The sequence below is a fragment of the Pelecanus crispus genome, chromosome 4 (genome assembly GCF_030463565.1).
Source record: "Pelecanus crispus isolate bPelCri1 chromosome 4, bPelCri1.pri, whole genome shotgun sequence".
Taxonomy (NCBI): Eukaryota; Metazoa; Chordata; class Aves; order Pelecaniformes; family Pelecanidae; genus Pelecanus; species Pelecanus crispus.
Window position 1 is genome coordinate 55,443,661 of NC_134646.1, and position 24,884 is coordinate 55,468,544.

At 40.5% G+C, this 24,884-nt stretch overlaps 1 protein-coding gene across 1 annotated transcript; it reads left to right on the forward strand.

Moving 5' to 3' along the window:
- Window positions 1-382: 382 nt before the first annotated feature.
- Window positions 383-17,680, forward strand: LONRF1 (LON peptidase N-terminal domain and ring finger 1). Its single transcript, XM_075708781.1, has 12 exons — window positions 383-1,007; window positions 6,248-6,366; window positions 8,816-8,938; window positions 9,553-9,699; window positions 10,156-10,393; window positions 10,479-10,569; window positions 11,430-11,544; window positions 12,129-12,250; window positions 13,427-13,585; window positions 13,699-13,861; window positions 14,246-14,398; window positions 15,951-17,680. Exons 1-12 carry the CDS (start codon window positions 383-385, stop codon window positions 16,107-16,109), a joined length of 2,214 nt encoding a protein of 737 aa, XP_075564896.1. The 3' UTR covers window positions 16,110-17,680.
- The last annotated feature ends 7,204 nt before the right edge of the window (window positions 17,681-24,884 follow it).

The following is a 24,884-nucleotide window of genomic DNA, read 5'->3' on the forward strand; positions in this document are numbered from 1 at the left end:
AACCTCCTTCCGCCGTGCGCCCGCCTCCCGCCCCGCCCCTCCGCGGCGCCGCCCGCCGCCAATGGCCGGCCCGCCCGGCCGTCAGCTGACGTCGCGTTTTATGTAAGCCGGCGGGGCGAGGGCGCGCGGCGGAGAGGTTTGAAAGGGGGGCAGCGCTGGGCGCGCGCCGCTGCTGCCGCCGCCTCGCAAGGGCGGGGGACCGTGGCCCCGGGTCGCGCGCGCACAGGCGCGCACGTGACACCCCCCCCCCGCCCGCCCGCCCGCGAGGGTGCCTGGCTTCCTCCTCCTCCCCGCGCCGCCAGTGCCTCAGCGTCGTGCGCGGAGCCGGGCCCGGCGGCCGGAGCCGGAGCGCCACACCCCCTCCGCCGGGGCCGGGCGGCCGATGGCGTTCTCTCCCCTGGCCGTGGGCTCGGAGGTGTCGCCGGAGCCGGGCGGCAGCGGCAGCCCGGGCGAAGAGGCGGACGGAGGGCGGGAGCCGCCGCCGCGGCTGGGCGAGAGGCTGGTGCCCGGGAGCCGCCTGAAGGAAGTGGTGGGCGCGTCCTTGGCGTCGCTGTGCCTCGGCCCCCTCGCCGGACCCCAGCGCCTCGGGACCCTGGTGGATTGCCTGGTGCTCAAGTACCGCCTGCGGCAGGGGCTGGGCTGCGGCCGCGACGGCGGGGCCGCGGCGGAGGGCGGGGGCGCGGCCGAGGGGCCGCTGCGCTGCTGCGGGTGCGGCAGGTTCCTGAGCGAGCCGGTCACCGTCCCGTGCGGGCACACCTACTGCCGCCGCTGTCTCCGGAGGGAGCTGCGGGCCCGCTGCCGCCGCTGCCGGGACTGGCTGCTGCCGGCGGGGGGCACCAGCACGGCCGCTGCCCCGCTGCGGACCAGCGTCGTCCTCAACCAGCTGGCGGAGAAGTGGTTCCCGGGCGAGTGCGAGAGGGCGAGGACGGCGAGCCGGCTGGAGGAGCTGCTGGCCCAGGGCCGCTTCCGAGAGGCCCTGGGCGCCGCCAGCCAGGCTCTGCGAGCAGGTAAGGCTTGCGGGGAGCCGGCTCTTCCTCCGCCCGGCCCCGCGGGCCTGAGCCGCGGGCTCCCGCCGCGCTCCCCGCCCGTGTCCCGGCCGGAGCGTGGCGGGGCGGTGCCGAGGCGCGGGGCGCTGCAAGTGCGGCGGAGTGCGTGCGGCCGCCTTTCCTCCCTGCCCGTGGTAAATGGACCGGTGCACAACACCCGAAGTTTGCTCGAGTTTGCCGAGAAGATTCAAGGAACCTCCCGGTGGTCTGGCGGAGCGCAGGGACCCGTTGCGGGACGGGCGGCTGCTCGGCCCTCAGCTGCGCGTCAAGCCCGGTAGTGGGGAACGCTTCAGAGGCACGGAGGAGCGTCCCGCCTGGGCTTCGTCATGTCTTTTTTTTTTTTTTTTTTCTTCCTTCCCCCACATGCTTTCGTGGGACTTGTTTACAGAAGAGTTTGTGGGCTTTGTTTTGTTTTGTGTTTAGTAATCGCTGTGCAAAGACAGGAGAAATCCTGTTGCTGTATTTAACCTGCTTTCCTGAGAGAGACCTATTTTCACAGTCTTAAGTGTCACCAAGACAATTCCCAGCAGGCCGGGCCCAGTTGCATAAGCAGACAGGCATGGAGGGGGACAGGTTGTGTAATGGCAGTGACATCATAGGTGGGTGTGGTTGAAGTTTTATAATAGAGTGTTGAGAGAGGGTACAAAGACGGGAGGTAGAGGCACGCTTTTAGAGTAGCCTACATCGATCGCAAACAGTATGTCTGGTACCATGAGCGCTTGGGATACGGTTAGTTTTTCAGAGTTGAGTCTTTGTAGAGGAAATCAGATTTTGTGTGATTGATGTACCTAGACGGATCCAGTGACAGATTCCTTCGTTGTTTTTATTCCACTATGGATTTTAGCACCTGGTGACCTGTGGCATTCCATTTTCATTTGTGCCATTTTATTTCTATCCAGAAATTTAGGAATTAATATTTTTACAGATTAAGTGTGTTACATTTGTACGGTTGTCTGCAGCGGAGAAAAAAACAAAAGCTTGCATAAGTCGAATCCTTCCAATCTGTTCTGGGGAGATACGTTAGATCTAGTTCCAGAATAAACTGTTTTCAATGTAGGTGGGATTAAATCTCAGATACATTTTATATGCCTTTTGGCAACCTAATTTAAAGAGGTTCAGTTGTGGCCTTCAATTCTATGTTATTTGCCAGCGTGTTTCCAAAATGTAGGATATAGGATAGGTGTGACCTGAGAAAGTGGCTGATCTATTTTAAATCTTGGAACTGTAAGCAGCAGACTCTGTGTGTGTGTGTGTGTTCTGAACGACAGCATTGACTCATACAAGTCACAAAGAAATGGAGTCAAAACTCAGTGGCCTTCAAGGTACAAACTGATGAATCCATTATTGATCACAAATGTTTAGAGGGGTCCTGTTTCATGTTTCAAGATTGGTTTGAAAGAATAAAAGAGAAAATTAATTCTACAGTTTCTAGTTAATCTTTCTGTGATGGATTTAGCAATACCATTTAGATATCTGTGGGGAAAGAATTTTTATTCCTTTTTTGGTGAAGCTACATCTTAAATTTTGGCTTTAAAATGGCTTTAAAATTTGAGAATGGTTATCAGCTGTGATGCTTACCCACAATTTTATTATTCAGTTTCAGTACATATGCTAGAATTAAGTGCTAGAAGCTCAGTTTAAGATCCTTTGTACAGCTATTTCCTCTGTCTCCAGTCCTGAGAACTATCAATATTCCAAGCGTTCTGGTAAAGATACCAACAAACTTCAGGAATCAGAATGCAGATGTACATGAAATGTCAGTTTAGAGCTGTGGGCTCACAACTACAAATTGAAGGTGATTTCAGGCCAGTAGGGAACTAATTAATAACTGCTGGTATACTTTCTATCTTCCTGCAGAGCATGAATTCTTGACAACACTTAGAGGTGGAAAAGATGTAGCATAAGAAATGTATTCATGTTTAAAATCATTCATGTTCTGTTTCAGTGTTTCCTCACTGCTAGTTCATCTCTGTTTCTTTTTAATGCAGATAGAGAGTTAAAAAATTGTGGTAAACGTAAATCTGATGTCCTAAATAAGGCATTGGCACTAAACCTTTACTCAAATGGCATCTTTTCATAACCTTCTTACACTTCTTGAAACATCTGAAAAGTATTTGATGTAGTGCAAAAGTGACTTTTAAAAAACATGAGGAATGTTAACATTCATATAGTTAATATATTCCTTGCAGGGGTTGAAATGGTTTGGTCAAAGGAAGTCTATTGGGTTAAAATACAAGTGCAGCTTGTCTTTAATCAACTCACAGCTAATAGGCTTGAGTTTGGTCTGAATCACAGGCTCATCCCTGCTGGAGCGGGCCTCAGGAGGTCTGTTGACCAATCAATCTCCTGTTCAAAGCAGAATAAACACTGAGTTCAGAGCAGTTTGCTTAAGGTTTTGTCCAGCTGCATCATGAAAACCTACAAGGATGACGATTCCACAGCTTCTCCGGGCAACCTGCTCGAAGGTTCATTATCCTCATAGTGAAAAAGTTTCTCCTTACTTCAAGTCAGAACTGTCCTTGTTTCAGTTTATAACCATTGTCTCTTGTTTTTCCCCCCATGCACTTCAGTAAAGAGTCTTCTACGTAGCCTCCTCTTGGATTCTGGAAGGCTGTTGGATTCTCCCAAGGCCTTAGGGAATTGTTGTCCACTAAACAAGCCCAGTTCTTTTGGCCTCTTCTCATGGGTTGTGTGTTCCAGCCCCTGATCGTTGGGGTGACCTTATAGTACTGTTTAATACAATTAATTACAATTAATAAGTACTGTGTCCTAAAGTTTTTTGGCATAGTGGCTGTGATGTGTATGTCTTATTTTGAAGAACCTGGTGTATTTTTAAGAACCATATAAAAAGCATGCAGGATCAGACCAGCGGGGGTCTGTTTATTGGTATGCTTATGCTGACAGCAGCCAGGAGCAGATGCTTTGGAAGTAGTATAAAAAAAATAACTCATAATGAGTGGGGTTTTGTGTGTACACCTTTGTATACTTTTGTGTTGACGTACTAATAACTGGTACGCACAGTTTTGCACTGAGAGTACTTGGTGTCTTTTTTTATTAAAATAATTCGGTTTTGGGTATGCTAGAAGTGAGTGATTTCTGTATTTACAATATACTGGGTTACTGAAATTGAAAATTCAAGCACAGTTTGTGTTTCTGCTCTGTTCAGTCTTTGGTCTGAGGATTTGAAATAGGTTTGCATCTTCCCTTTAGGTGGCCAGCATTAAAATATATGCTGAAACAGTGCAGAACGATGTTTTCACAATTAAAAAGCATAAAATTAAATTATGGTTGCAAAATTGGACATATAAACTAAGATCTTTTGGTCTTGCAAATGCTTAGACCCAATTTGTTTTATGTATTGCTCATTCATTGGCAGTGTTTGTGTGTGTTCAGCAGCAGAACTGGGGTCCCAGTTCCTTGGTTTAGCCCTTTGTTTTGTACCAGTTCAATTGGAACCATGCTTTTTTCTTTGAAAAAGAAATGGACAAAATGTCCACCTGCAAGCCTGCAGACTTGCACTTGCATTTTTATCCTCAAACTATGCCTCATCCTCCCCCTAGAAGGGAAGGCTCCGGAGTTCCTCAGGTCATCTTCTACACTTGGAAGTCTGAAAAAGATGAGCTCCCTGTGATTATGTGCAAATAGGTAGCTTATCAGAGAACAAAGACCTGCACTTACTGCTACCTCTGGAGAAAAGCATTTGGTTTGATACTAACTCTGCTGGACACCAAAGAGTCAAATAGGACAGAAAAAAAGAGCTCGATCCGAGCGAGATCCGGCTTTACGAGGCTGTCACAGTCACTAAGCCACAGGGAAGCAGGCTTCGGAGTTGTTCTGCTTGCAGATTACCTGTTTAAGTTAGACAAAGGCAGTTTTCCCGGACTTCTGTTAATACAAACGTTTTATTATGTCTAACATAAAATAAAAACCAAACAAACCAGGTTTGGGAATATTTGTGTTTCAAAGGAAACTGTCGACTCCAAAGACAACACTTAAGTTTCAGCTGTGAAATCTTCTGTCGGTTTTGATTTTCTTAACCCTTTCTTTTCCGTTGAGATCTTTTTACATTTAGCATTGGGGATCTAAATGCAAAGCAGTATGTTGGAATACATGGGAACATTGACCGGTCTGGCTTTTAAATGTAAACCAAGCTAGTGTTGGAAATTATGAAAATTTAAACCAGACATTTTGAATAGACTAAGATAGAATATCAAATTGAAATGATCCCCTCCCAAGAAAATTTTGTTGAAACAAAGTTAAAGAACTATTTAATTTTAGTATTGTTTACAGTAGACCAATGTTTGACTTGTTTATCTCACTCAATGAAAAACACAGGTGTATTTAAAAAAAAAAAAAAAGCAAGAACAAAGCAGTGCGCTGGCATTTTTTCCAAGCAACAACTACCGTTAGTTGTGTTATGAAAACCATAGTTTTAGTGGCATGCAGATGGGTGTGCTTCCCATTTAGAGGTTGCTTTACTAGAAGTGCAAAATGCCGTATGTTGGACATGAGAACTTGTCTTTACTGAACACATACTAATGTTTTCCGATTACAGAAGTTCTGCTAGTACAACTCCTTACAACAGGGCTGCCAGCTGGTGTTAAAGGCTTTCTGGTATTAGCTGTCTCTTCTCAGAGCACATAGTGGTAAAGCCTACTTCTGGTCCTTACCCGATGGATACCACTGTGGAAGTGGCATCTGTATCTCCAGCCACAGTTGGAAGGGCTTGGACATTATAAAAACAAATGACAGTCTAAAGAAAAACTTGAGCATTTGAAAGCAAACTTTGTAATACTTAGACTTCTTAATACAAGTGCCGTGAATTCCCAGATTTCTGTGATTTTGAATGGGTGTACTGTAAAACTAAAGTCTACTTAGTCCTCAATTTTTGTTGTCACAGCAGTACTGACCAATACTTTATTCTGTCAGCCTCAGTGTTAGCGCTTTTAAAATATATTTTCTTGTTGCTGCAAGATACATTAGAGGGTACAAAATTTGATCTTTAGCTTGAAAGACATGAGCCTGGAATTACTGCCACTTTTATTACCCAAACACTGGGGGGGTGGAGGAGAATATACTCCAGTAATTTTGAAAGTATGGTACAAAAAAGTGTGGTTATGACATATCACTATGAAAGCATATCTAATTAAAAATTACAAATTTCTGAACTATTAAAAATGTTACTTAATTTTTGTCTTTAGATTCCAGTGACTTGATGCTAAGAATTTACAGAGCTGAGTCATATGTTGGCCTCCAAGAATATAAAACAGCCATAGAAGATCTAAATTTTGTTATTTCTAAAACGCCAAATTGGCCAGAGGTAAGTTGATATGAACTCTTCATTTTTCAAAACCTGTGTTTATCTATAAAATTAACGAATTCTAAATTATACTTGCATCGAGTTAAGAACCTAGGTCAGCTACCTTAAACGTTATCTTGTAAGACATGCAAAATCCTAAAAGGTATCTTAAAATACTTACCTGATACAGGCTACTGATGAGTATGGCAGGTTCGAGTTGGTTGATGAATCTACTTGGAACTGTTAATTTAGCCTTCATCAAAAATTTCCGGTATTTTTATTTCATAACATGAGATGGTATCTTTGGATGAAGGCTTAAGTGCAGTAGAACTGACTTCTTGGGAAGTATTATGAAGTACTTTCATGCTGTCTGTAGTTCCTTGTTATTGATGATTTTGTTATAAGAACACCACTATGTGTTCTCTTAAGAGAAGTTATAAAATATTTACAAACTTTAGCTTAATGTTATTTGACTGGATGGTTGGCTGAAATTGTGCAGCCAGCTTTAATTGCTTGAAAGCAGAACTTCTGAGGCCTGTACATTTGGTCAGTTGATGTAATCAAGTTTTAAAATTCCTTATGCTATGTACAAGTTAATCCTTTTAAAGCTCTGCACTTCCCTGAAGCATTTATACTTTGATTGTATTTCCCAAAGCCAGAGCATTTTAAGCATTATCTGTTCCTTGAGAATATCACATGAGATGAGTGAGCATTGTTGCCAGTCAGGACTAGAATTCTTGGCTCTATGTTAAGTCAACATTTCTCTCATAGTTTTTGAGTTTTATTGGCAAAACAGTTTGCTGTATAAATAGGACAACACAGTTTTCTTTTCCAAGTGCTACCAAAGAGTCAAAAAATATTTAGCACAAGCAATAAGTTCTTTTGCAATAGTATTGGCTAAAATATGTAAGCAAGTGTTTGGGGCCTTTTTTAGTGGCTCCAGTACTTGGAGTTGGGATAGTTTATGGTGATGTAACCTGGAACAGCTGGGGCTCGGGGTTGCTTTGTTTATTTGTTAATTTTTATTAAGAGAAGGACACTGCTGTTTTAGCTTGGAAAGTTTTTTTTCTTTGAAAAGCTGAAACAAACTCAGTGGGAACTGAGCTTTGCAAATAGTGCAGGCAGCTGGGGAGTCACTTGGCCATCAGAACTGAAAGATACTGCATATTGCAGCACTGTCTAAACTCTGAGCACAGCAGGAGCAGCAAGATCTTGCCACACAAGGGGAGGTAACTGCTGCTGTCTTGGTGTCTCCTGTGTTCAGCAGTTCCATGGCTACTGCAAATTCAGAGAGCATCCAACTTTTCACCTCTCAGCATTGGTAGTACTGTCTACTTTTTTCTATATGTTTGGAAAGAAACCTCACTTCATTTAACTGAGCTTGGTTTGATGGATTCCTCTAACAATTCTTATTTCTGTAGGAAAATAAACTGTCTGTAAGAGGAGGATTAGCATGCTTTCCTTCTTCAGGATACATCTTAATGAAATTGCCCGAATCCATCAAAGATAATGCATGCCCTCATCTGACAGCCTTGTTTAACAGACTCTGCTGTTAATACTGGCAGTCATTCCATAGAAACTGCACGTGGGGGGGGGGGGGGGGGGGTGTTATGTTGTTTTCTTTTTTTTTTTTTTTAATTCCATGTTCTGGCCCATTGTCCAAAAATATCATATACAACCAGGTGGTGGTGTTTTATCAAACTTTTGTTAGATAACTGTTGTTTTTATCTAACTTGGTTTTATATTACTGCAAATACAACTTTTTAAAATTGGGATAAGTTGGATAAGGGACTTCTTAGTTCCAACGTCATATAGTTACAGGTAGGTTCAGCAAAATTCAGTAGTCCTTTCTTGCCTTTTTTTATAGTAAACAGTTGTGGGGTTTTTTCCTAGCTGCTGTCTCATGTTCAAGAATAAAACATAGTTGGAGGAAGCAATTCCAAAAGTGCACTGTTTTTTGTTAAGAATGTAGACTAAGATGTATGTAAGGGATACATGGTTGTGTGGATAGTTTTCTTTGTAGTTACCCTTCTCCTGCAGGCTGGAACTGTAAGTCTTCTAACGAAACAGAGGGCAAAAAGGGTGTCCTGTAAGCTGTTGTATGAGGTTATGTAATAAATTGCATTGCATGTCCCCCTTCTTCCCCTCCAAAGGCTCACAGAAAGGGGAAATAAAGGCTTTTTGTGAATTCAGCAGTAGTCAGGTTTTTAACCCTTCATGTAAGCCAAAACAAATTAACTGGAAGGAAGCTAACACCAGCCTATGCCATGATTCTTTTCAAACACTTTAGGGGATCTATGTTAGACAAGGCATATAGATCATCCACACTGTGCACAGCTGAAGTTTGTTGAAGAGCTACATTCTTTTTGTCGTGGAGGGTTCTAATTCTAACTCTGTTGTAATGCCTGTAAGATGAATGCTGCCGTTCTACGTGCTCTGTAGAAATGTCTTCATGGTATCTATTTTTCAGGTCTACTTCCGGAAAGGAAAAGTGCTGCAAGACTCTGGCTTTGTAGGTGATGCCTTACAACTATTTCTACAGTGCTTAGCCCTTGATGAGGGCTTTCTTCCAGCCAAGCTAGAAGTAGAAAGGGTAATTTTATTTGTGAAACTGATTACTATCTGTGACTCGCTTCCTTTATAAAGGTCCTATTATAGTAGACTTTGAGCATCTAAAAATCTTCACACAGAGAAGGTTCAGGTGACAGATTAGTTCCTTTCAAGATATATCATACTATGTTGAAGAGATAGTCCTAATGTACAAGTACACATTTCAAAGTACTTATGCTTTTGAAGTTACTAAATGAAAATCTAGAAAACTGGAAAGCAGGGAGCAAGTTAAATATGCTAAGTTGAACTCTTTCAACTCTGTTGTTGTGCCCAGAGCACAACAGTTTTTCTTTGATAGTAAAGATTTGCATTGAAAAAACCACAAAATAACGAATTGGTAATGTCTAACTCTGTTCAAAGAGCTCACTCACTTGTAGTAGAAAAGATTTCTAGATAAATTTCTTTTTAGTAATATAGGTATGTAGGTTTCTGCTCATTCTCAACTGTTCTTTCTGAGTTACTGCTTCAGTAAAGGTCTATTTATGAGGATAACGCCATATAGATTAAATTCTTTTTTTTTGGTATGTGGTTTTATGAAAAAGGGTGTAGACATATAGCTTTATTATTGTTATGAACATTTAGCTGTTTGTTTTCTAGACATTGTGTGATGTGCTGTCACCAGAGAAGTTAGGAGAGAGTCTGAAGGAATCTGCTTGGAATTCACCACATATTCGAAATAAATCTTTTGTACTTGGTTCTGAGATGACTGAGTCTTACTGCAACTTACAGCTTTGTCCTGAGCAGGTAACAAAAACTATAGGATAACTTTTTTCTTTGGCTGATAAGCAAACATCAGATGTTCTGATGTCTTTATTTGTCATACTTACTTTCCAGCCTAAATTCCGACTTTCTGTAATTGGCTAAATTGGCAGAAAAGAACTGTGATTTGGGAGTAATGTATTTTCATTTGGAGTGTTAGACTCCTCATTCCAGTGAACTACTTATTAGAAGGTACTGAGATTTGGTATTAGTGACTTCAAAATAGAGAGAAATACAGTTTTTCTTCTCTGTGAATCAGATGAAGATTTTTAAATAGTTAATGCTAAGCAAATTTGAATACTGTCTTATCAAATTCCTCTAGTCAACTAATGAACTAACTGTGGGTATCAGTTTGGCTTATATATCTTTGCATGTTCACATCTTATATACTTAGGTTTGTGTTACTCTTTAAGTACAGTTCAGTTCATCTTACTATTATAGAGTTTAGGAGGATCAGAAGTACTGGAGCCTGTCAGTGGAAGTTTAAATCGTGCACAGTCTGCCCATGCTCTTAACTCAACAAAAGACCTTGCCAAGGAAGATGGCTTAAAGAGAGTGTCTTCTGAACCCCTTCTCTCTGGCCAAGAAAAAGGTGCTTTGTTGAAAAGAAAGCTTTCCTTTTCCGAACACGATACAGTTGTATGTGAAGATGGAAGAAACAAACACAAAAAGCAAGGAGGTAAACAGCCACTTACTTGGAAATTAAAAGTATTTACTGTCTTGTGCCTTTCTTTGAAGGAGTATTTTGTCTTGCTTTTCCTTAGAAAGTACAAAAAGGGATGTGACACTGGCTTTTGGGACAATTCCAGGGGATTTGATTGATGTATCGGATTTTGAGTGCTCTCTGTGTATGAGGTGAGGTTTCCTCCTTGACTCAGTATTGCCATTTTAGGTACTTGGCCACGTATCTGGTACACATATAAACTGAGGTACTTACAGATTGTGATGAGTTCCACTATCAGTCAATAATTTTCAGCCTTCCTCCATCCCTGCAGTTACATGCTTATTTAAATGTGTCACTTGCTATAACACTATATAATACAGCATTATTTTAATCAAGCTGCCTTTTAAATTAAACTTGGCATTTTTAACTGGTAACCTGAAAAGGACAGGATCTTTTGCAGTTAAATGTTAGGAGGGTTTTCAGTCAAGAAAACTATTTAACTTACTATTTCGGGAAGGCTAATGCTTAGAAGTATTGCCTGTGAACCTCATATTTGTCTAGGAGATGTAGATACTTCGGAATGTTCGTCTACTTAAATGTAGCTGATGTATTTGAAAGCTCTTATTGAGTCATCTTGATTTTCAGAATAAATACCTTAAAACACATGGTGTATACTAAACTGTCCGTAGTTACATTACTAGTACATAATAATGCTATTAAAACAACTCAGGTCCTCAAAGAATCACTTAATTTTGCATATTCTGAATCTCTATATAGTGAGACCAAAATCTTTGTACATTGGGATAAATGTTTAGATATTTAGAGTGTTGAAATGTGTCCAGATTCATCAGAAAACGCAAAAAATGAGTGGTGCAGTGGTAAATGGAAACAAACTGCAGTGTAGGGGAGAAAGTAGAATAAGGAGATGTGGGGTTAATTTTCTCTGCTTTGTTAGGGTGTAACTAGTCTTAAAAATTAAAGATGTCGATCACTGACGACTTTAGCAAAACACACTTGCCATGGTATCTAACTTTTAATAACTTTGTTTCAGGCTATTCTTTGAGCCAGTGACAACCCCTTGTGGACATACTTTTTGCAAAGGTTGCTTGGAACGTTGTTTAGACCATGCTCCTCAGTGTCCACTCTGTAAGGAGAGTTTGAAAGAGGTACTGTCTGTCAGCAAAGCTCACAAATACAAATATTGTATCATCTTAAAGGCTGTTTCACTTAAACCCAACAACTTGGATTCCCCGGGGTTATGGATTGCTGCCAGAAAGGACAAACTTGAGGCAGATTTTGTCAATGCAAGTTGATCAGGTTTGCCTCAGGGTGTTAGAGGTTTTATGTTTCTGTGACCATCTACTTTGTTGGTGTAATTAAATCCTGAGTGTTTATAAACTTTGGTAACTATTCAGTAAAATCCCTCTGTGATTTCTGTACACCTTCGTTATTTGTAGGGCTGTATAACCTGGGAAATCAATTCTGTCTCTTGTAAGCATAGAAATACAAACTGAGTTAGACACTCGAGTTGTCAGACACTAAGAACTAAAATAGAGACTCAAACGTTGGAGTGACATTAGGTGTTAAGTAGTGAAACAGGAGAACTTCAGAGCTGTAAGTTTTCATGGGTTTAAATCTAATTTATGACACATTTCATATATCATGGTTTTTAATGAAAGCTGCATTTTTTCAAGTCTTTTGTTAATATATATGAAAAGAAATAGTAATACATTTTTTAAATTGCTTACAGTACCTTGCAAGCAGAAAATACAGCATCACAGAACTGCTGGAGGAATTAATAATGAAATACTTGTCTGATGAATTATACGAGAGAAAAAGAATTCATGCTGAAGAAACTGCTGAACACTCAAAGTAAGCAAGCTTCCTGTCTCTCATCTAGAAAACTTGAGAGATTACTATGGAAATCCTTTTTAGAAGTGTTTTATCATTTTCGTGATTATTAATAACGGCATATTATGGATGCAAGAAGGTGTATAAAGACATGTTAATTTGGTGTCTTAAATGTGTATTTCAGAAAACTAACAGGTTTTTTTAAACTACTGTGGAAATAAAAAAATCACACTTTGATAGTAGCAGTGTGAGGCTCTTAAGTCTTCTACAAAACAGGCTTGCACTTCTGTTTCTCTTTGTGTGCACTGTTGTGGAGCTGCAGTTTTAGCTTTGCTGCTGTCAATGGAATTGTCCTCTTGAGTTGGCTGCAGAGTCTGATACTTGAATTTCATTTAAAGCAGTTCATGATCTACATTAATTGTATAAAGATAGATGTGATGAAAATAAATTGTTGGGATTTTTTTGTAATCTTGATGTTTATCTCTACTAGAGTTCTTCAGATATATAAAGTGTCATGTATTGTAGACATGAATGTTGGAAAACTATTTAAAACTACAGCTCATGCAACTTATGTGGCAGAATCCATACATTAGAATTATGTTTTATAGTCTGAAAGGTATTAAAATTAAATACCTGGTAACATTTTAATGCTAACTTGTTTGTATCAACTATCAACTGTACATACTTGATAAAATAGCATGAAAAAAATACTTTGTTTTTCAATTAGGTATGCTGAGGCATATTGCTAGGAAAAAGTTATACCCTGGGTTGCATCTTGTGATCTGGAGTCCATTATTGAAAATAATCTAAATGGTGAACTAGCTGCTATATAGTCACTGCTACATCTTTTTAGTCCAGGAAAACTGTGACTCTGAGGACATAATGGCTTGTATGGCTCTAAAACACCTGTGTCCCCAAAACAAAGTCCTTCATTCACTGACTAGATACTCACTAACTAGGTAACTATGAGGTTTACTGTGCAGTATGTATTTAAATCAGTACATAGGTGTTCAGTCACTGTTATTAGTATGGTTTTTATTCGTTATGAAAGTTATTACAATGTGCTTATTATTCAACTTTGAAAAGAGTGCTTTATGACCTCAAATGTAGCAAACATACTGAAAAAAAAGTATTGTCTTGGCATAGTTCAGTGATTAGATTTTTAAGCCACATATTTCTTTTGATGTTCTCTTGAAGCTTGACTAAGAATGTTCCAATGTTTATTTGCACTATGGCATATCCTACTGTGCCTTGCCCTCTACATGTGTTTGAGCCAAGATACCGACTAATGATTCGCAGAAGTATGGAAACTGGGACTAAACAATTTGGGATGTGTATAAGTGATTCGCAAAATGGGTAGGTTTATATCCTAATTCTAAGCTTCTCATTTCTTATGTCTTTTTTTTTAATTATAAGAAGTGTCCTTTCAAAAGTGTGTACTTGCATTACTGACAAGGTCACTTTTCTAGTTTTGCAGATTATGGATGCATGCTGCAAATTAGGAACATTCATTTTCTACCTGATGGACGGTCTGTTGTTGATACAGTTGGTGGAAAGAGATTTAGAGTTTTACGGAGAGGGATGAAAGATGGTTATTGCACTGCAGACATCGAATATTTGGAAGATGTTAAGGTATCCAGAATGCTGTATAAATACTTAAGAGTATTAATATCTCAAGATTTTTGCTGGATTTGTTCTTGAGAGCTCTGTTTCAAATTTTTAGGCCTGTAGACCACTGCAAGATTCAGTGCCAGCACGTGGAAGAAATGGAAGCTAGCTTAATTTTTTATTATTATAAAGCAACAAAGAAACACTGTGGTTTTTCTTTGAACAATAGTTTGAAGCTATAACTTCTTAAAATGTGACTTTACTATTCAGTGATTAGCAATCAAGGTTTAGGAGAATGCAAGAAATGTTTCTAAATATAGTTGAAATTGGATTTTTTTTTTTTTTTAACTTAAATGCCTTAATTGTTTCTTTATCTCTAATGATATTTTCGTAACATTCCTCCTGTAGGTTGCTGATGAAGAAGAACTAAAGAAACTGACAGAACTTCACAATTTTGTTTACAATCAGGCCCGCAGTTGGTTCCAAAACTTAAGAAACAAATTTCGCACTCAGATTCTTCAGCACTTCGGGCCAATGCCTGCCAGGGAGGAAGATATACAGGTGAGACATCATTGAATATCAATTATTAGGTGCTTGCTTCTAAAAATAAAAACCCTCTTAACAACTGCTAAACATTAAAAGAAAAAAAAAATTTCCCCAACTTTGAAGGCAGAAGGCTTGTATCTTGTTTCTCTTATGATGAGCAACAAAAGGCAATTCTGTCACTGTTCAGTGTTTTTTGCAGGAAAGGATGATGTGCTGCTGTGGAGATAAAACTAGTAAACTGAGAACACTTTACTTTCTGGTAGCATTTTAAACTGTTGGTTTGTGTAAATCTGTTTGTTAGAATTCAAATGGAAAAAAAAAAAATTTTTTTTCTTCCCTGTGATATGTGCAGGTAGTAATCTTTGGCAAAGAGGTAATCACGAATAACACTTTCCTCCTTTCTGAGCTAGTGCCATAAACTGCTGCAGCTGCTAGGATTTGACAAATGTTTCTTAAGAAACTAGCTGCAGCAATCTATTTTAATGGTTATTATAAACAATTAATGAAGGTTGGTGGGATCCTGAGAGAATGGAGGCTGGAGAAACGTAACATTTAAAAATACGTAAAATTTGGCTTTCAAAGTGGAACTATATATGAAGTGGGATCTTATGAGAGCTTGTCCCTCACCCATCTGCTACATACTTTTATGAGACTATATTAAGCAGTCTGGGAGGACTGTAGATGCTGTGGAGGCCAGTGCATGAATTCAGAAGTGATTTCAGAACAATTTAATAAAAAACCCCACAGATTTAAAACAACGTACTAGGAAAGAGGAATAAGTGTGCAAAAGCAGGATAACTAGCAGGGCAGCAATACTGTGGGTATGCGCCTGAGATTTTATAATAGAGCACAAATGTGTCAACTGTGTGATACAGATGCAAGAGAGGAAATGTCATCCTGGAGTATACCACTACCAGTAATATTTTTGCAAGTCATTTGAGGTAATTAATCTTCTCTGCAGTGACAGGACCTCTGCTGAAGAGTGTTATGTCCAGTTCTGGGCATGACATCTAAGGCTTGGTGTAGAGAATTGAATAAAGTACAGGAAAAAGTTACATAGTATGTTTTATCAACTTAGAAGAAACTGATTACCTCCTTGACAGAACAGAACTATTTAATGAGAAGGGAGTGGAACTGGGAGGTGATGGAGGAGTCCTTCAAATATAAAAAAGACAATCGTAATGAAAGCGTTAGGTTTTAAGAATATTCAATCCTCAAGAATAGCATGACAGGTAATGGATTTAGTTTTTATCATGGAGGTTTGTTACTAGGTGACTGTCCTATACTTAACCATCTTTTCCCAAGGAAGCCAGGAGCTTCCTTTGTTGTCTTAAAAAATAATTGCTTTATCAAGCTTAGTTTAAGTGTACTTTATTTAACTTCTCAGCTGGGGAGGGATCAGAAGAGATCCCTTCAGAACCCTTCTGATCTCGTGGATCTGGAATTCTCTAGTTAGTATCAAACTTTAAACTAGGCTTTGTCATTGACAGCTTTGTCTTTTGATGTCTTAGTCTTAGTCAACTATACTACATTGGTTATGGGTAACCAACTTATCTTTTATTTTTAGGCAATGCCCAATGGTCCTGCTTGGTGTTGGTGGCTTCTAGCTGTTCTCCCAGTAGACCCCAGATATCAGCTGTCAGTTCTCTCCATGATGTCTTTAAAAGACCGTCTGATAAAAATCCAACATATACTCACATATTTTTCTAGAGACCAGTCCAAGTGACTAACTGCCTGGGTCTTCCTGAAAAGTTACTCTGTTCTGGTTGTAGTAGCAGCTGGAATTTTTGCTGCCTTTGCACATCTGGCACTGGTTTGAGAAGTGTAATGGAACTGCTTTTTCTCTCCTCCCCACGCTCCCGACTTCCTGAACCACGTGGTTCTTTGAATGCACACTTTCTTCAACTATGAGAGAAGACCACTGATGGTTGCACAAAGTCAATCCAGCTAGATATATCTTTCATGTTATCTACATTACGATTTGCACTATGTAGAAGAGAACCTTTTTGAGACTTGATAATTTTAGCCACTGACTTTTTAAAGCTGTGGGAAGTGCAGGACTTAAGGCTGACAGTCCAAGTTTACAACGTTGAGGTGTTAAAGGTTTTGCAAATGTTTGCCTCATACAACTGTTCTTTTGCTGTTTGCACAAATATTTGAAATATAGTATTGAATGTCACTGTTGGATATTACTACTCTTGTTGAATTATCTTGACCATGAATATGGCACAGATTTTTAAGTTATCTTGTAAATGTATGCATCATAAAACAGGTGACATTATGAACTGTATGCTGAACTGAGAGCCAATTTTAAGTAACAAATGCAAAAAAAAAAAAAAAGATACTTCTGTCTAAAAACACTTAAACTGTGAATATGGTTTACATACCTGGGCCTGTACATGTTAAAGAGGAAACTGAAATGCTAATACCAGTTACATTTCTACTGGCCTTTTCAGGCTGGCTGTTCTTCCAGAGCACACACTTAGTTTATAGAGCTTAGAAGAAGAAATCTTAGAGGGTGTGTGCGTGTGTGTACTGGGGATTGTGCATTCAGGATTTAAAAGCTTAAAGTTTTATTTGAACTTTTTAAGTTGGTGCAAATGTGAGTTCTATGCCTTATTCGTATGAATAGTAGAGCACACTGCAGTGGCAAGGTTAGCATCATGCTGCCAATAGGTACTTTTTGTAATTAAAGGTTTGCATATTTGTGAATATGTCCGATACTGGCTTTCTTGTATGTAAATCATTTGTAAAATATTTCTTAAATCCTGCTTTTGCTAATATATTTAATTTTCAATAAAAGCTAAAAATTTGTAGTATTTTTAACTTTATCAGAAACTAAAAATCATTTTCATTTTCCATATGCTTCTATTCTGGGATCTTAAGTAAATCCAGAAGCAGCTGTTTAACCTCCATCAAGGTTGTGGGCACTTCATGATGTAATCGGTATGTACATAATCTGTTTCTGATTATAGTACCTGTCTCAGACTGATTATTGGTCAGACAAGTTTTTTTGCTGGTGTCCTGATTTGTATCTACTTTGTTTAAATGCAGGTGGTTTCAGGTATGAAGCTTGCATTTCACAAAACTCAAAAGTTGTGGGAAACTGTTCTTGCAGAACAGTTACGTATTTCACAGACTTGATAATGAGATGCTCTAGCCTTGTTCTTTGCTGGAGATTAAGGCTTGAGATATTGGGGACAACCCAAAATCTGCTGGATCATTTTTAATGTGGGCTTCCATCTAGGGTAAATTTCCCCTTTATTGTATGAATAAAGTCCTGGATTAATATTTGGAAAGCTTTATTTGCATAATAAAAGAAAGGGGATCTTTGTGTCACCATGATCTTCTTAAGAATGCAGGTGACAGGATTTTTTTTATTTTTTGACAGTGAAAAGTCCCTGTAGCCAGGCTTGAAATACCCAAAAAATCTAGTGGTAATTTTTTTTTTTTTTTTTTCATGCTAAGAGCTTTAATTTTGAAATTGAGTATTCTCTGGGCTGCTGGAAGATGTGGCTTCTAGGAGTTTCTATACATTCTCATGAGTTTTTAATAAAAATTCAGATGAAGTGTCAGTTGGCTTGCACTGTCCTATGCATATGTAAGTTCTACTTCCGGAATTGTAAACCATGTAAGAGAACTTTATTAAAAAAAACCAGCAACAACCAAAAAAGCAAAGTTACTGTGATTAACACATGCTGTGTTAAGACTGATCATAAGTACTACTCTTCAGTGACTATTCCACACACATGATCGCTGTAGGTGCTGTTGGGAGTGATATGAAATTGCAAATGGGAAGGAAAGATTTTTAAGAGGATTTGTAAGTTGAAATTTTTTCAAGTGGTTGTTTTGTGGAGCAGATTTTGTCACTTTGTGCAGTTAGAATGGGGCAGAACAAGCTCGTCTGAATGTTGGCATAGACCAATAACCATAGACCAGTAAATACCTTGAAGAGAGATACCATGTTGTACTTAGAATCATAGAATCGTTTAGGTTGGAAAAGACCTTTAAGATCATCCAGTCCAACCATTAACCTACACTACCAAGTCTACTCTAAGCCAATCAAGAGTAGACTAGACTAAACCATGTCCCGAAGTGCCACATCTACCCGTTTTTGGAACACTTCCAGGGATGGGGACTCCACCACCTCTCTGGGCAGCCTGTTCCAATTCTTGACCACCCTTTCCGTGGTACGTACTTATGTACGTAGTGTTTTGAATTTGGGGGGTACTTCCTTATTCTTTTGATTATTTTTAAAATTCTTCCCCCCCCCCCCCCCGTTACACAGCAAGGATTCTTTAGCTATCAAATGATAAAACAGCGACAGACTAAGGACCAAGTTTGATGAACTTACATTATTATAGTAAAGTTGACAATCAACGTAATTAAGCCTGAGTGGAATGCAAGCAATCTAGGCATGAGCAAAAGGGAAAAGGGGGAAAGCTCACTTGCTGTGTAGGCAAGGTACAAGACTGTTAATGATTAGTCTTACCTGATGATGAGCAACAGCCAGGGAAATTGTCAACCTTGCGTGTTCTCTGTCACGACATAAGGTCATCTCCTTCACTAGGCAGTGCCCCTGGGCCAGCCAATGAGAGCTACCCCAAGTTAGTGTCGGGGTGCCTTATTTATGGGATTGTGCCTTCCCTGTTCAATCGTGTGATTGACAAGTTGATGTAGACGTGTTCTTTACATAAGTGTGAGAACAAAACTAGATGTGTCTTGAAAGATTGGTGATCTGTAAATAGCTATACAATAAATTGGATGTGCATGTGTGTTAATATGAGAAAGGTCATAAACTTCAACATGAGGGATTGGAGTCACTGTACTGATAAGTGTCTGCCCAGAACTGATGTGTGTTTTTGCAAATCTTTCTGGCAGGGACCTCTTCCCAGTTTTGCTAAATTGTGGCCAGAGATCTCACTGAAATTCTTAATTCATGATTAATATTCACCTCTAGTCTCTTTACCTTAAATTACTCCTACCAAACATAATTTCTTGCAACAGCTTGGTGCCCTGGGTGAGAACAAATGAACTTTAGGTTCAGAAACTTCTGTTTTCTTAGTGTGAAATGGTGACTTTGTGTTTCTCCATCTAACTTGATTTTTCTTTTGGAAATCGGCAAAATGTACAAACTTCACCCATCACATTCTTTCTAGCAAATTGTTTCTCTGTGGACCTTTTACTAGTCCTAAGTCTCTTCAAGGACAATATTCAGAGATGGCTTAAGAGATGTGGGTGGGGCTGGCTATGAAACTTGAAGTGGTGCTAGAACATTAGCAGGGAGAAATGTTTGCTCAGACCCATGAAAGACTCGGCCAGATTCAAACATTGCTAGAGGCTTTACGAGACTTGGAAGGACAGTGTGCTCGTCCTTTTGGTTTTATCAGTCATCTAACCCATTCCTTTGAGTTCCGTCCCAGTGTGTGAGGGGTGGGGTAAATGTTTGCTAGATACTGAAATATTAGTATAGCGTCATTTGCACTGATTACAAGTGAGACAGGGTAGAGTTGATCTGCACAACTGAGTCTGCTGAACAGCACAAGGGAGACTTGCAGCGCAAGGCACTGCTCACCTGACAGTATCAGCTGGGGCAGGGCCAGTTCCCAGAGAGAATGGTTGAAACCTTGGCTTTGAGCAGGTCTTCAGGAGCAGCAGACAAACCACAACTGCCTGGCCTGCACCTGACCAAGTCTGAGATGTTGCTCTTTCAGTGCTGTCTTTGACTGTAGAAACCTGGCTATCTGCAACTGGATTTCTGATGGGAAGAAGGTTGTTCCAGTTAGCGAGTAGACATGAGATACCTGTTTAAGGATTATTGCATCCACTTGGTATCACACTGAAATCTGTCCATTACCCTGTCATTTATGTGCTTTTCTGCAATTAAAAAAAAAGCTGTAAAATGTCTAATGCCAGGATGTAAGCTATTCTAAAGCCTTTACCAAAACCAAGTGAAATAAAGAGTCTACTGAGTTCTGAGCCTTGATTTTGGTGAAGTTACACTTTCCTGGATGCTCATGACTATGACTGCTTTTACAAGCAAAGGCCAATAGCAGGATTTCACAATGGATTTAAAAACATAATTGCACTAGTGACAGTGCAAGTGATGTAGCTTAAATGCAGTCAGGACTGCCTACGAGAATGTGGCAGGCTCTCCGGGACAAGAAGTTTTGAATGTTAGAAAGGGGTTGGTAAAGAAGTCTTTATACTTCTAGTTGAGGGGCTTTGTTTTGTTTGGTAAGAAAGATGGAAGAATGTCCTATATTGGAAATAACTTCTAAAGCAGACTGAATATGAACCTGTACGAGCTAGGAAGCTGGCCATTTACTAGATGTTTAAGTGTGTTAGAAAAGGGAAATGATGTAATGGGAAACTGCAGACAGGGAGCTGTGCTGTATTAAGACAAATACAGTCACTTTCCAATCCAAATAGAAATTCTCTGGAGCTTGGCATCTTGAACTACTTAACTATATCATCTGTTTGTGTGAGTGTTGGTTCCTTGCATTCAAGAGCTTCCTGGTCTGTCGGCTAGGAATGTTTTTTATCAGCATAAAGAGCTATACAAGGTGCTTGGCAAAGTGGCCTAGCTTCTCCCTGACGCTGCTCTAAGGTGGCCGTGGTTGGTTTGGGGTTTTCTGTTTTCCCTTTTGTTCCCTTTTTTCCTCCTTTTTTTTTCCCCCCTTCTTGCATCAGACCTTAGTTCTGACTGAGGGCTACCTGGGGCTGCCACAGCCTGTCCTCTTTCCTGTGCCGGTTTATCAGAGCTGTTTATCAGGCATTTCAGCCCACTGCACCCTGCTGGGTGAGGTCCCCGTGTCTTGGAAGCTCCGAGTTCCTGTGAAAGACAACCTGTTCATTCTTTTCTGTGAAAAGCTCTGTCCTCGAAAAGACTTGAACTTGATGCTTGATATGCTCAAGCATCTGTTGAGCTTTTGACGACTTGTTTGCTGCACTTTTTCTATCAAGATACCCTCCTATGGGTGATGACGTCTGTCATCAGGAGGGGAGACAGAAAGAAAACCTGTTAATTCTTTTACCAAGTTCCATGCAAATACATCTTAATTCCTTCTTCAAGAAGTGTCAAATTTTACCTTCCATGGGGAACAGCAAATCTTCTGTCTTCTCCTAGTCTAAGATCTTCTTTACTCTCAGGATGTACTCTTCAGGAAGTAAGTCCTTCAGAAAGCTCCCAGTCTAGTTGAATTGATATTTCATAGTCATCATTTCCATACTGAAGAAAGATAAGGGGACCTGCCCAAGGCCTGCTACGAGACTCCTGAGGCAGAATCCCAAAGCTCTAGAGGCAGCTGCAGCATTGCTGTGGTCCAGCCCCTGCTGCAGTTATTTAAGGAAACAAATTGAAACGGGGAGGGAGAGCAGGCGAAATTAAGATCTTCCCTTCCTACAGAACCCCACATGCCTCTGGTGGTTAAAGTGCTCTTCTAAGAAGTAAGGGAAAAGTTAAGTTTTGTCCCTTTTCCCCAAGCAGAGAGGGGATTAAAGTGCTTATAACCTGGGTGACTGTTCTCACCTGTAGCGTGCGTATTATGTTTTGAGTGAGTAGGTACGCTTCGAGATCCCAGCTGGAATATGGGCTTTGTGTATCCTGATGAGGCTTCGATGAGTAAGAGGCTGTTCTGCCCTGTCAAGATCTAAAATGCTTCTGCAAAAGCACAACAGCAGACGCCTAAATGGCTTTAGGTCTCCCTCGCTCAAGTAGCCATTGCACAGCAACTCTGAGGAGTTTTGAATGCACACGCTTAGATCTGAAATGGAACAGGATTTGGGAACTGGGACTGCAACCCAATTCTAGAGGTACTTAAGCTCTGCAGGAAGTTTGGGGTTTGTGGTTTGTTTTGGTTTGTTGGTTTCGTGGTTTTTTTTTTTTTTAAATCAACCCTCTGTGCAACTTCAAAGTTCTCTTCTTGTACATACCTTGACAAAAGTCTTGATTATTCAACCAACCTTTACACCTTATTTTGTCTGAGCCTGGAAATTGAGCATTCTCATGTGTAAGCTTTTGGAAGTTTTGAACGGGGAAGTATGCTCTGAATATGCATATGACATGCCTACTGCAATGTGATCCAAATACAGCACAACAGGCACCTCTGATTTCATTTTAAAGCATAGAATCATAGAATCATGGCTCAAGATTTCCAACACTATTTTACAATTAAGTTGCATTGCTAAAGAAATCACTGGAGCTGTGAGAAAAGGTTCAAATGCCCACTCCAGTGAGGCAACAGTCATGATTTCTCTTTAGGTATGAATTGCTTTAATAGCTTTCAAAAAGAAAGGCTCCAAAACCAGAGAGTGCCTTAGTGCCATCCCCAAGAAGTCAAGATCGCATCCTTTCCTAGGCCTTCAGTTCTCTTTTTATGACTCTCCACAGGCAGAGGATATTAAAACCATACCGTCACTGTCCTGGATGGGCGCTTTAACCTTTGAACTGCGGATGCAGGACAAATCAGTGGGAACCATGGTTGGTTTTCCCCTCATTTTTACAGGATGGGTTGTTTGGGTTTAGGCTTGGCTTTCTTTGCAAATGAAATCGTGTTATAAACGCTGGACACCAGGTGCCGCTCACCTGTACCTGAAGCAGTGTGGAATGTAAAACAAGTCCTGCCCTCAGCACTTCCCTCTGCTAAGTCTAAGCAGCTCCTTGCTGGTATCTTTCAAGAACATACACTGGTAAGCAGGTAACTCTGCTAATTAGGACACAATCTAATCCAGGGTCCTAGGTTCCACAGCAGGTGCTGAAAAATGAGGTTTTCATTACAGGTATTCCAACTCAATTTAAAATATGCAACTAAATTTCAGTAACCCCTCTGTGTAATAGTTTTTGTGAAGATAAAAAGCACTTCTAAGAATTTGTTGGGGTAGTTTTTAAAATTGGACAAAAAACCTCAAGTGCTACACAAGCAATTTCTGGCTGAAGAAACTCTCAGGCTATTGTGCATCAACGTAATAGTTGGAATGCTGAACCAAGGGGAAGTATTTTCATTTCATAGCAGAAGCTTTGTGAAGAACTTCCAGCTAAATAACTAAACAGCTACATGCAGCACTTTGGCCTTTCAGACAACTATATAAAGTCCTTGCAGATACGACAGACTTCGCAAGTTTTACCTGCTGATGACAGTGACACGCTGTTAATGCTAGCTGCTCTTAGTACTTCTGTGCAAGGCAACTGCTCAAGCGAGGGTTTGCATCTGAGAGTTCAGTACAGGCTGCACAAAAAAAACCCAAACCACCCACCCCATCCAACAGCTGAAGAATGACCATCTCTATGGCAACTAAAGCACTTGGCGTGCTCATGCCCAACGTAAACTGGCACAATTTTACAAACGAAGTTAGTATAATCAGGGTGCAAGTAGTTTGAGAAAAGTAACTAGAGACAGTACAGAATAGCCCAGGTGTAACACTCACGCCCTCGGCTGTTACTAGTTTTTATTGCATGGGGCAGACTGTACAGAGACAGCAGCACAACACAGCCGCGGGGGTGGAAAGGAGAGACACAACTGGCTGGCGGCGGTTGTCTGTCTCGCCATGGTGCTAGGGTAGCCAGGTGACTAATAAGCTTGTCCAGTTGATTACCCATCAGAGCTAACACCCAGTGCAATGTCGGGTAGGGAGGGGAGCAATAGGAAATGACACCTTCACCTCTTGTGTAACTTCACCCTCAGGTTATGTATTGTTACACAGCTGAGCTAGCAGACTGCTCTCACCGGGAGAAAGAAGTGCTGCACTCCACAGTTGTTGGCTCTGGCTCATCTGATTACAAGGGAAGACGATCCAATTCACTCACTCAAGCAAACAATGCCCTCATCTCTTTTCACTCATAAATTTTTCTGCTAGTTGAAGTTAATACCGCTGTCTTGCTAGGAGAGCTAACCTTCATGTCAGTGCTTCCACAGAGATGGTGTGCCACCAAGGCATTTCAACCTCTTTGTCATCACTAGCCCTCACCATTATTGGTATTTCCTTTGGAAATTCATTAAAAAAAAAATCAACTGCCTTCAAGACTAAGAAAAGAGTTCTAGTTATTTTGCTATAGTGTAAGCTTTGATCAGTTAAAAAAAAACCCTGCACTTTGCTCTCTCTTCAAGTTCTGCTGAGAGCACTATTTAGAGCTCTTCTATACAACTGCATGTAAGATGTGGTCCCCTCCTGTAAAGGAAGAGGCCAGCAGCAGCAGCATTTACTCCAGTTACTCAGCCTACCACACAATCATAAAGCAGTACATTAGGAACAAAGCAACACTGCCTTCTGTAAGAGACACTTCATCAAGTAGTAGAGTATCTTCCAGAAGACTGTCACCCAATACCTTTCCATACAGGTTTTAGTGCATAAGCTTTTTACAATAGTATTGCCTAACTTCAGGACCTTAAGTTATAAACCACAGCTGACGGCTAGTTTTTGAGTGTATTTATTCAATAAATCTCCATGAAGAAGCTTTGAATTCAATAGTTTATTTATAATTGTCAAAGCATAGATGTTACAT